Here is a 12,691-nt window from a genome sequence, read left to right on the forward strand (position 1 = left end):
GGATTTGAATCCGGGTCCTCGGCCTTACGAACCAACGACCGTTTTAACCACTAAGCTGCCTACCCCACTACCCTTTCATAAATGGTCATGAGCCTATGGAAATAGCATCCTCGATGTCTCCAGGGTATACGTTCTGATAAATTTCCACTACACCCTGGATGCATCTACGGCTCGACTCAACGATCTTATTTCCTCCCATGGCTGGCTTTTTGTTCAATCAGGTGTCTACTGTGGGAAGTTGAGTGTACCAATCACAACTCACTTTCGCTTCTTAACTTATCTGAGCGATTGGGCTCAGCAATACAGGCGTAGCAGAGGTTCTTTACAAGAGGTAGGAGTTCTTGCACATAGTTTGATTGGTGGATACCTAAACTCTGGAGATATCGGGGATGATGAAAATAGATGTGTAGGTATATCTTTGTTCACGTCTTTTTACAAACGCTCCACGCATAAAGGAATTAAGTTTTTCTTGAATTGTTTTCAAGTGGTGCGTTGGTAACGGCATGTTCAAAGTCGATCGGGGTGACAGTGGGTTGCAGGTTGAAGCTATGGGCGGCTGCTGCTACCTTGGTGTTGCGGAACATGATGACGTACATGGCCTTGGTTTTGTCAGGAAGAAAGCAATACGCTAAGGGAATCAAAGGTATGCACCTGTGGTTGCTTTCACGTATCAACAGAATGAAACGTTAGACACCATGCGATTCCTTAAAAAGGTATGTCTTCAGTTTAGATTTGAAAGTGTTAATTGTCGTTGTTAATTGTCCTTAACTCCAGTTTAAGTTGATTGAAGAGAGTGGGATGATGAAATGATCGAATCCCAAACCTTGTACTGGACCCTAACTGTGGAACAACAAAAAGACCAAGATGTTGAGATCGAAGACTCCGGTTGGGCTAAATATCTGGCGATCAGGTCAGATAGATACTTTGGAGCTAGGTTACTGAGGCACCTGAAAACGAAAGGATTGAGTCTCTATTGAATTCTGTTAGAGTGAGTAAGTTTAGTTTTAAAAAAGATATTTTCGCTAGTTCAACCATTTTCCATCTTTTTGGAGACCTGAACGATTGGTTCTTACTGGGTTAATTCGACCAGACAACCTCCAAAAGTGTAACCAGGTTGAAATATTTGGCATGTCTCCACAAAGGTTTGATAAGAGCAATCTCAAGTACAAATGTCACTTTCTCATGCACAAATGTAAGGTCGACCTACCAAAATAGCAGCCTGATAAACTCTGATCTACATGCATTTCACACCTTATATACAGGAGAACTGTATCACTTCGGAAAACATGTGGCTCTCAGCAAGCAGTATGTGGCTATGCGTGGCAGTCTTTGTTTATATGCTATGTCTTGTCAGTGGTCAATATCAAGTGACCATTTATCCGGACTTCGTCATGAAAGGAGGAAGGAAGACGTTTGATCCTGATCGCTGGAATGGTCATATGGGTATTGATAGACCCGATATCATTCCGTATGTGAACAAAACCGGTGCCAGATGTGGCCGCGTGAACAAGGGTGATATGCCTGCCTTTGGGAAGGTATTTTGGTGCAATTTATACTGTCAAACTAAAAGAACACAGGAAAATTTAAGTGTTGCCTTAATGGTGTACAGTTTTTATCACCAGCTTTGCATAGTGGCTGAGTTAATATTTAGCGTCACATCGACAATATTGCAGCCATATCTTCACTAAGACATCTTAATTATTTATCTACTTTTTAATCGGTGTGGTTCGTAGAACACTGGTTATCCCTTTTGACAGATGTGACTCCATGGTTTCTAGTGTGGTGATCTACCTTCAGTTGCTCACGATCGATAACCCGTGATATATATTTTATCGCCCTCTTTAATGGTATTTTTTTGTATATAACATGCTTGTTTTAAATTAAGATTTGTGATACTCTAGTACTTTTATTGTCCATAGACGACAGATTTTTAATCTTCAAAATGTACTCATATCTAATTTATGAATTGTTCCCTCTTTTCTCTCTCAATCTCTCCCTCTCGCGCTTTCTGTCCTTCTCTCATCATACATATATAGACTTGCTTATTTTACTCCCTTGCAAAGCACACAGTACATAGCAAATTAGCATAGACCAATATCAACACATTCACGTTAACACCCTCTAATATACAACACTGTCATGTCGCTTTTTGCAGGCAACAGAGGATCCTCACCGGAAGGGCTATGCCGATCCAGCGTACTTCCAGAATGCGCAGGTCCAACATAGTATAGTTTCTGCATATGTTAATAACAGAGCAGGATACGGGCGAGGCCCTGGAAGAGATATCATGCTTGATCTTAGTGGTAAGATCAGTGTTGTTATACATTTAAGTGATCAAAACCAAACTGAAAGTTTTTGACCTCAATTAAATGCTATATCGCAGTCAGCAAACTGGCAAAAGGCGGCGGTCTCTAAATAATCGGGTCTGGACCACATAATCCAGTGATCTTCAACATAAACCTCGATCTACGGAACTGGACTACGATCAAATAGCGTCAACAAAGTCAGCTAAGACAAGTAAGGGTTAGTGAAGATCAGTTCTAACTCCTATCTTCACTGGTCGTCACGGTAGAACAAGAGAGGGCAATGTGGCACTAGTCTTTAACGTGTCACCATCAGTAATTATCAGATCACAATGGAGGAACGTTAATGAGACATGGGGATCTGGTCGTCCAAGAGCGATCCTTGCGAGACTCGTGTTGTTTCTGTCTACTTTCAACAGAAGAGCATTACCGCCTTACACTGACCAGTGGTGACTTGCAAAAAGCGATCTTAGCGCTTCAATGATTGTAACTCCCATCCTCCAACATTGGCACAAGATAGTCTTAGCGCTAAGATTGCTTTGTGCAAGTGGGCCCAGTGGTATACACAATTTGTTAGGCCCTGGTCGTCTTTTATCCTATGCCCCAATTGTGTATACTATTTACCAAGGTGCATGCAATATTTATGTAAAATCGATGGAATAGTTTTCAAGATATGGATTTCGAAGCGAGCATTAGGTCGGTTGGGAAAGGCAAAATGATCAACTTTTTGCCGTAATTAAGTCTTAATTAATCGAAGAAGTCATCGAGAGTGTTGTCAATGCTGGTTTGCTATAAGGTAACCATCTGCTGAGATACATGCATAATTTCACGAAAATATGTCGAATCCTCTTGGAAATAATCACTTTTAAGTGAACATGGAGTCAATCTGGTGAAAGGCTAACAATCTAGTGTATTGTCGCACTTGTTATACATTAGCGAGACGATGGGTGTTTTCAGCGGAATGAAATGCAGCCCTTGACAGTTCCCCCCATCTGCCTTGCTACCATCTCGCAAGGACGTACTTATAGCGAGGTGAGAGTGACGTTCAATGACTACGGCAAAGTTGTGCAGCTACGCCATCGACAACATCTAACTGCAGTTCGTCATGGTCACGAGCTCCCAGCTGGCCCGGCAAATTGGTCATCTGTACTGAGGAAAGCTGTCCATCCTGTACAACCAAGTCCTGAGGTACCAGACGAGCATCTATGACAAGAGCAAATGAACACACAAATAAACACACAAATGAACGTCGACCTGAATGTGCTCGTGCGATCGATGAAAGGCATCTTGATCATTCCCGTGGAGGATGATGAACCATTGGAAAGAGACAGTCAAAAATGTTTCAACCCCGAAATCATGAAAATGGAAGTGACCGCCAAGAGCATGCTCAGCTACCTGTACAGCCAAGGCATGAGAGGTCACCAGCAGTAGCACCAGATCATACAGCTGCAGACGATCAAAGGCACACCAGAAACCAACGCAGCAGGGAGTACCTGACCAACAAGTACATCCAGTGGCTGGACATGCGATCCACAGACAATCACGGTCTCCATGGCAGCGGACATCGCATCAACAATGGTAGCGAGGGGAGCACTGTCCAGATCACCAAGAAAGCTCAAACGGAAGGGCTAAATGAATGTATGTTTGTAAAGGATTATGGATGTGCAACTGAACATAGACAATGGGAGACTTATGCAAGCCATATATTGATCTTATCGCGATTGAGTGCAGTCAGACCAGGTGCGGGAAAATGGCATTCATGCTGGACCTGCTGAATGGTTACTATCGAGAGGCGTTCAACCAGATCATCATTTTCTGCCCAACTTTGGGAGAGAGCATGGGGGACGATGGACCTGAATGTGGATGGAGTCAATCCAGGAACGCGTGTGTACTTACCACCAGAAACTGAAAGGAGAACTGAAACTGTACCTCCTAGACAACTGCAGCACCAACAGGGAAATCGTGACAAAGGCAGACGTGATGTTATACCTCGCCTTCTTGGACCGACACACAAAGCACAGAGTTTGGTTGCTGACACAGAAATTCAACCCAGTTCTGAAACATTTGAGAGAACAGACGTGATGGGTCTCCTGGTTTCACTGCAAGGAAAGGGATTCGTTCAAGGAATGTTTGCAGGAAAACGACGTGATTCCTTCCCCAAAAGAATGCAACCACACGAAGAAGCAGTTCTCTTAAATGAAACACACCCAACTACTGTAAAAACCGACCAAATTGCGTATCAACTTGATTTCATCTTGCTGTGTTTCGTGTGCATCAGAGTTTAGGCTCATCATGTATTAGGCTCAAAAAAACGTTTCTTACATTATTACAAGGTGGAGTGGAATGACCAGTTCGTGCAAATGGAAGATAATACCACTAGAAGTGTGAACAACAGGCTGGTGGCACTTGCAGTCAGCGGCAAAGCCAAGCACTACTTGGGCAGTGGTGATCACACACCCGATAAAATTCACAAATTGCCTGCCGCAGACATTGACAAGTTGTATGTGAGGTACTCTGTCTCGAAATCACGAAAACCATAGGATGCAGGTCTACATCAGCCTGTCTTCATACTTCCTTCCCATTCTGCCAGACTTTACTTGTGGGAAAATCTTGAGAAAGATCCATTCATCAATCACCATCAGCTGCATGCTGTACAACAGATCCGGCATGTTGTTTGCTCTGGTGACAGTGGTGATCATCAAGGTGAAGCATTGTCGAAAGTAAGGATGTCGACAAACAAAGTAAGGATGAAATAGAAGGACAATACACGTGCCATGCTGCCACTGTCATCTTGCTGGCCATAGGCTATGCGCACTTCAGCAAAATGATCACCAAACAACCAGTGCCCATGCTCGATTTCAACCCGCAAGACATGGGCATGCTTGTGTTCGACTTGGGATTGGTGACGGCCACTATAGACATGCTTGTCAAGCAAGGCACCATTCTGGAAAACATATTGAAGTAAAAACAATGTAAATGCATACATCATCAACGGTCGGCGAGGCATTAGTCAACACCTTGGCGATTTCAGGCAACAATTATCCTTTACTCCCGATTGCAAATGTTGAATGCGGCTGAAGTTGAAGCCAAACAAAAACATCACAAGGTTGTGAAGAAACTGCAGACCGCACAATCTGGGTACGCTGAAAAACGTGCTTGGAGAATTGATTTCATCAATACCTGACTCTTGCCCAAAAACAACACCATGAAAACGTTGATGACGCTGGGCGAAATTACTACCTGCTCGCCAGCAAACGACTCAAACTTCTCTATGATGCAACCATGCCCTCTCAGCATTACACGCCTTCGAAGACACAGCATCCCCAAAAACACGGAAAAGTGCATCTCGTTCTCCATGAACGGCCTGAAATCAACCACTCTATTATACACAGGCACCGAGGCTCGGTCTCTGTTGCTCCGGAAGGGTGACTACCCTTACGATTATATGAATGATTGGTCCTAGTTCAACGAGGCGTGATTGCCTCCCATCAAATGTTTTCACAGCACCTTGACTGACTCGACCATCACTCGGGATGATTACTCACACAGAGTTAACATGTGGAACAAACTCGGCGGCAAAACACTTTGCAATTACCATGACCTGTACACAAACAGATGTGATGCTTTTGGCCGACATGTTTGAGACCTTCACGAAAATGAGCTCAAAACAGTATGGCCTGGATTCCGCATGGTATTTAATTTATCCCCGTCTCTCTTGGGATGCCATGTAGAACCGTAACTGCTGATGGATTACAACATGCAACTGTTCACAGAGAAAGACTTCCAACATGGGATTTCCGTGGCCTCCAAATGCTACACCAAAGTACAAGTACATGGAGGGCCATGGCCCTGGCAAACCAAGCATACACCTCCTCGACGCCAACAACCTGTATGACTGGGCCACGTGCCAGTATCTCCCCACCCAAGGATTTGAATGTTTCTCCTTGCCTGAGATGATGGGAGTGAATAGCTAGATTCGAACAAAGGCTACGTGCTCGAAGTACATTTGGAATACCCTTGAGAATCATTTGACTCACACAACACGTGTCAGCAGGCTCCCGAACGATTGATGGTGAACACGGACTGGATGTCCAATGACCAAACGAAACTTGCTGGGAAACAATAAGATGACAGCTAACGTAAAAAAAACAACTCGTCCATAACCCTAAGGACAAAACGAAACACATTGTTCACTATCACAACGGCTGTACCTGTCACTGGACATGAAACTCACAAAAATACACTGAGTGCTTGAGTTCGATCAAAGTCTTCGGATGGAGCCTAATATGTGAATGAACATGGAGAAAATTTCTTACAGCCCACGTGGACACTCCAAAGGTTTGGACACCATCCTGAAACTCACCAAAGCTGAATGAGAGAAAGCCAAAGCTTGGCTCGAAAAACAAGCCATCTAGCAAGTTTAACTCCCAGTACCATGGTACACACCAAGAAGAAAATGTGACATTTCGACACCAAATTGTGTTCACTAAGCCGACCTCCTGTTTATACCACATGACAGGGTTAGGTGCAAAACCTACAAGTATGTACTGACCATCGTCAGCGTCGCCAGTCACTACAAAGAAGCCAAACTGCTGATGACCAAAGATTTTTATGACATCGGCAAATCTTTGGAATGCATCTACAAATGACCTGGTCCCACTGAGCTGCAAGTCGATTAGAGCCATATTGCAGCTGCTGGCCAAGTACAACCTCTTTGTGACAAAAGGAGTAGCCCTAGCTCACTGTAGCTAAGCCATCATCGAGATTTCAATGAACTCGGCATGGTCCTGCAGGAAGTGAGTGAGTGAGTTTAGTTTTACGTCGCACTTAGCAATATTCCAGCTATATGGCGACGGTCTGTAAATAATCGAGTCTGGACCAGACAATCCAGTGATCAATAACATGAGCATCGATCTGCGCAATGGGGAACCGATGACGTGTCAACCAAGTCAGCTAGTCTGACCACCCGATCCCGTTAGTCGCCTCTTACGACAAGCATAGTCACCTTTTATGGCAAGCATGGGTTGCTGAAGGCCTATTCTACCCCGGGACCTTCACGGGTCTCCTGCAGGAAGAATGGGATGGAATGAAACAAGTTGACATTGAATTTTTCATCAAGAGTACAGCACGTCTAATTCAGAATTTACTTGAAAATATAGGCGGATTTGTGAGATATTGGTAAACTGAGTTGGACGCTTGTTAACTTGGCTTTGGCAAATCATCTGATCAAAATGTTCGTGTAATGCATACCTGACTATTGAGCTATTTTGTGACTTAATATAAAGGACATCGAGAGGTGTGAGTGTTACGGACATTCCCCTACTTTTCAAATAGTTTATGTCTGTGACTAACTTTTAATCCAAAATACAAAAGTCCTCAAGATGGGGCTGTATTGCACATGATATGATAACTCTGGCTTATTGGCTTGAACACGGGACAGCAAAATTGTATTCACCCAGATACTTCTGCAATATGAAATGTGTAGATTAATACCAGATACTAAATATATAACCTCCTTCACAACTACAGTTATTTAAATGCATCACTGTTCCTCATTATAGCGCAAGAATGGCCACACTGGATGGACACATCTCAACACAAAGGAAAATTCCCTAACGACGTGGATGCTGCTGCTGATATGGCTGCCATGCTGCTTAAGGCCTTCCATGATGGCACCAACGGTGACGAACCACCATATTTTGAACCCATTAACGAAGTAGACGTTATGTGGAGGTACAAGGTTAACTGGACCAAAATCACGGCCTACCATAAGCTGGCCAGTTCAAAAGTCAAGGCCATTTTACCACATGTGAAGGTTGGGGGTCCAGCATATTCGGGTGGCATTTCGGGGATGGACAAAAGGGATTACCTTGTTTGGCGAAATGTCAAGGAGTTTTTGGACATGGCCGTCAAGCACCTTGACTTTTTCTCATTCCACCCTTTCAGTCACATGTATGTCACAGGAGAATCTCACTACTTCGACGGTCCAACTGAAGCCCGTTTTGTGGGCATAATAGATCTAATAGAAAGTTATGCCCATATGAAAACTGGTAAGGATATCCCAATCATCTGTTCAGCCTATGGTTTGGGCATAATATCAGGAGTAGACATGCAGAAGCCTAACCCGCTGATTGATTATGGATATGTATACACTCAGAATTCAGAACTCTTTACCATGCTGAATCACCGTGGAGTTGTTGACAGAGCTGTGGTCTACCTAACTGGACACAGAGAGGTTTTCGGCCAAAGCAGCATTGATCACAGTATTCTCGACAAAAACAACCACGACAGGGCCCCAGCGGAAACGTTCCACTTCTGGCAGGTGCTTTCAAATCAAATGACATATCTCAGAACAGTCAGTCAGTACCATGGAGCTGTGAGAGTCGTGGCATCGCACGCTTTGGTGGATCAAACGTCTAAAACAGTGGTACTTCTCCTGCATAACTTTGACAAGAAGCCAACAAAGGTCAAGGTTCAGTTTGGTCATGGGTGGATGGGATCGCCCACAGCAATCATGTCTTGTATCTACTTAAACGCCCAAAAGGTTACCGTCCGAGACAAAGAATCAACGGTTCATCTCAACAATGGTGTCGTCACTCTTCCCACTGAGGCAAGCTGCTATCTCAAGTTCCAATCTGCCTTCGACTTTGCTCACAGCAAGACCATCACAGAGACCATTCACTATGGGCCGGAAGTTGTCAAACCAATACAACAAAACGCTGTCACCACAAGCATCAATGTGGGCCATCTGAGCAATGTCCAGTACGCATACCTAAGAATCTGCCTCAGTGACAAGACCGGTAATCTTAAACCAACATCAGTGCAGCTGAATGACAAGTCTCTAACTTCATATTACTCCCTTTATCAGCAAAACGAGAGCATTTATGATACAACATGGAATACGATAGAATATCTAGTTCCGAGCTCTTACCTCAAGCAAAACCAAAATGAAGTTAAGCTTCATTTTGCCAAAACAGGAGGGCTAGTTATAAGTGTTGTTGTTGTTGTGGGAACTTTCTAAACAAACAGTCCCTGTTCTTGTACATTTGCGTACATAAAGAATGCAATGCACTGTGGAATGTATGTTTTAGTTTGTTTTAGTTCTGCCGCAAATTTTGCTTCGTCTCCGCCAGTTATGGTGCAGCATGTTAAGTAATTTGAAGTGATCAGGTTCAGTCCATCAACAAGGTCTAAGGGGGTGTATCCTAAGGATGTGTGGTCCCTAGTGCTGTATCTGTCAAGCTGAGACATTCAAACCTGTCTATGGTAGCCAAATTGCTACCAATCAGGCGACGGAGACAGGTCACTTGTGATGGGACTATGCATAGTTTCGTTTGTACAGCCAGAGTGGACAGCCTGTTGTGTGCATACATACAGGTACACATGCTCACACACACACGAGCACACACACACACTTCTTTTTCTCACACTAAATTTTCGGTCCACATGAACAGAGTGTCGCTGTGTGTGGGGGTCCTGATTTATATGTTAAGCTTTGTCAGTGAACAACATCAAGTGATCATCTATCCGGACTTCGTCATGAAGGGTGGAAGGAAGATGTTTTATCCTGATCGTTGGAATGGTCACATGGGGCTGGATAATCCGAACCGCATCCAGGACGTTGAGAAAACCGGTGCCAGTTGTGGCCGCTGGAACAAAGGCGATATGGTCGAAGGTGCCTTTGAGAAGGTAATTGATGCAATCATATTAAGTAATCCTAGTAGGACATGACATACATCCAATCGAACACTTGATGCGATCACTAATGTTGGTTGACCCATTTTTTCAAAGAGAATATTTTCATTTTCAAGACCGTTTGTTTTCTTTATATCAGCCACTTGCCAGACGGTAGTTTTCATTAGTTCAACCAACTCAAAGTCGGGGATGACACAGACGAAAGATCCTAATATTCGGTAAACTCTCTGTATGTTTGTCTACATACAACGAGTTCATTTCTGTGCAAGGTTTTTTGTGTACATGGGCATGGAGATTCATAAGAATCACGACCAGATTTTATAAAAACAATTCATTGGAAGCGTTCTTAGGAGCCTAACAGAGATGCTATTACTTTTGTGTGCCAAATTTTAAATGCACACAATTTTGTTTTAATACAAAAAATTCGGTATATAATACCACCCTTACATTATCCATCAGACAAATAGAGACTTGATTATGTAAGCATCCTTAAAAAGCACAGAGTACACAACAAAGTAGTACACACCGATATTAACACATTCACCTTAACAACCTCAGATGTGTAACACTGACAAGCCACTTTTACAGGCACCAGAGGACCCTCACTGGAAGGGCTATGCTCATCCAGCTTATTTCCGGAAACTTCACACAGAACACAGCGTCTTTATACTCTGCGAATAGAGCTGGACTGACCCTTGGGAGAGACATCATGATAGATCTTAAAGGTCGGAGTAATGTGTGTTGTGGCATTTTGAAAGATTGTGGCAGTGTTAAACAAAGCCTTTACATTTCAAAAACTACTATTTTGTCTTATTATTGTACCAATGGCATAGAGTAACCAAACCTGGACACGGTAATATCCCATACGTGCCACACAAAATGTGTAACAATATTTAGTATAGGTGAGGGTAAATGTCTTGTGTTCAGGGTAGATACGTTCTGCTCGTGTCGTGTCATTTGGTATGGGAACATGAAAGAGATCCTGCAGGCCTCAAAATCAAAATCAATGTATACAAACCGAAACTACACTGTTTTGTCAAGTCTAGGAAAAGGAGGCATTTTTAGGACTTCATTTGTTTTATAGTAATATCGTGTATTTTTCATATTTTTCAAGTTGTCAATCAAACACAAAAATACGCACAGTGAAATCGACAAATCTAACCATAATTTGTTAGTAATACAAACTACGTTGTCATACTACTGGAAACTAAATCAGCACTATGGTAAATTAAATGCGTCACTCTGACTCTTGCAAGCCCAAGAGTGACCACACTGGATGGATACATCTCAGCACAAAAGTCAATTCCCTAACGACGTGGATGTTGCTGGTGATTTGGCAAGCTGCTATCTCAAGTTCCAATCTGCCTTCGCTCACAGCAAAACCATTACAGAAACTGTTCACTATTCGCCAGATATTGCTAAACCAATACACCAAAGCGTTTTCACCACAAGCATCAATGCAGGCTATGTGAGCAATACGCAGCATGCATATCTACCAGTCTGCATCAGTCTCAATGACAGGACCAGAAATCCTAAGCCATCAACAGTGCAACTGGGCTCATACCGCAAGCAAAACCACAATGAAGTTAAACGCCATTTTGTCAAAACAGGAGGGCTAGTCAAAAGTGTCGTTGTTCCTGTCGGCAGTTTTTAAACAAGTAGTCCTCGCTTGTACATGTTTGTACATAAAGAATGCATTTTTTCTGTCCAATGTTGTCTTTTCTTTGTTGTTGTGGTACATCAATATTCGGCGGAATAGATCCGTCTTACAGTGGGTTTTACATTAGACATGAGATTGAACGGATGCGAAATATTGTACTTTGTATTACCACAGATATAGATTATGCTATGCCAGTTTTAACACGGACTCCTTCAAGTATCTGTAACAGATAGTCATGTCACTGAGCTTGGTGATCTGTGACCGAAATACCGATGAAAGCTTTCTGCTGTATGATAACTATAGATTATGGCATGCCGCTTTTACCATGGACTCATTCAAAGCCCTGATTATTCCCCCGACCCGATTATTTACAGACCGCCGCCATATGGCTGGAATATTGCTGAGTGCGGCGTAGAACTAATTCACTCACTCACCCTACGACTGGTGTCCTCCCACTTCACCTAATTTTTACCCGTTAGGTACGGAACATTAATTTGGTGATATGGACATTTCATGGCTGGTTGATTACTCGGGATTAGGTGAAGGGGGTATGTAAGAGACCATATTTTGTGATCAGAGGGTTTTAGCAACCATGTCGGAGTAAAGGAATGGCACACTTCAGTGACAGAATAAATGAATACATTTTATATATGATATACAGTAGAACATGGATATAGCGAACACGGATATAGCGAACAAACGGATATAGCGAACAAATTTAAAAGTCCCGTCAATGGTCCCTTTATAATATCATTAAAATTATACGTGAATGACGAACTCGTGAGTAGCGAATTAACTGTTATAGCGAACTGATTTCCTGACCCCAAGCCCAAATAACGACGTGAGTAGCGAACTCACTCAGTGTCAGCTCAGTGTCAACTCAGCGACTTAGCGGTATACATCAACCTTGTGGGCGGTGAATCAACATTGACTGATACACAGATCTTCAGTTCGCTCTCGTCGCTATGGCAGGCAAGACCTACAGAAGACGAGATTGTGACGTCAGTCAGCCACCAGTTTGCCACGCCCACTG

The 12,691-nt window shown here is 43.2% G+C and overlaps 1 protein-coding gene across 1 annotated transcript; it reads left to right on the forward strand.

Moving 5' to 3' along the window:
• Positions 1 to 1,238: 1,238 nt before the first annotated feature.
• LOC137272922 (uncharacterized) lies at positions 1,239 to 9,382 on the forward strand. The gene is made up of 3 exons (XM_067805347.1): positions 1,239 to 1,535; positions 2,156 to 2,303; positions 7,865 to 9,382. The coding sequence occupies exons 1-3, from the start codon at positions 1,239 to 1,241 to the stop codon at positions 9,322 to 9,324; spliced, it is 1,905 nt and encodes a 634-aa protein (XP_067661448.1). The 3' UTR covers positions 9,325 to 9,382.
• The last annotated feature ends 3,309 nt before the right edge of the window (positions 9,383 to 12,691 follow it).

The sequence above is a fragment of the Haliotis asinina genome, chromosome 1 (genome assembly GCF_037392515.1).
Source record: "Haliotis asinina isolate JCU_RB_2024 chromosome 1, JCU_Hal_asi_v2, whole genome shotgun sequence".
NCBI lineage: Eukaryota > Metazoa > Mollusca > Gastropoda > Lepetellida > Haliotidae > Haliotis > Haliotis asinina.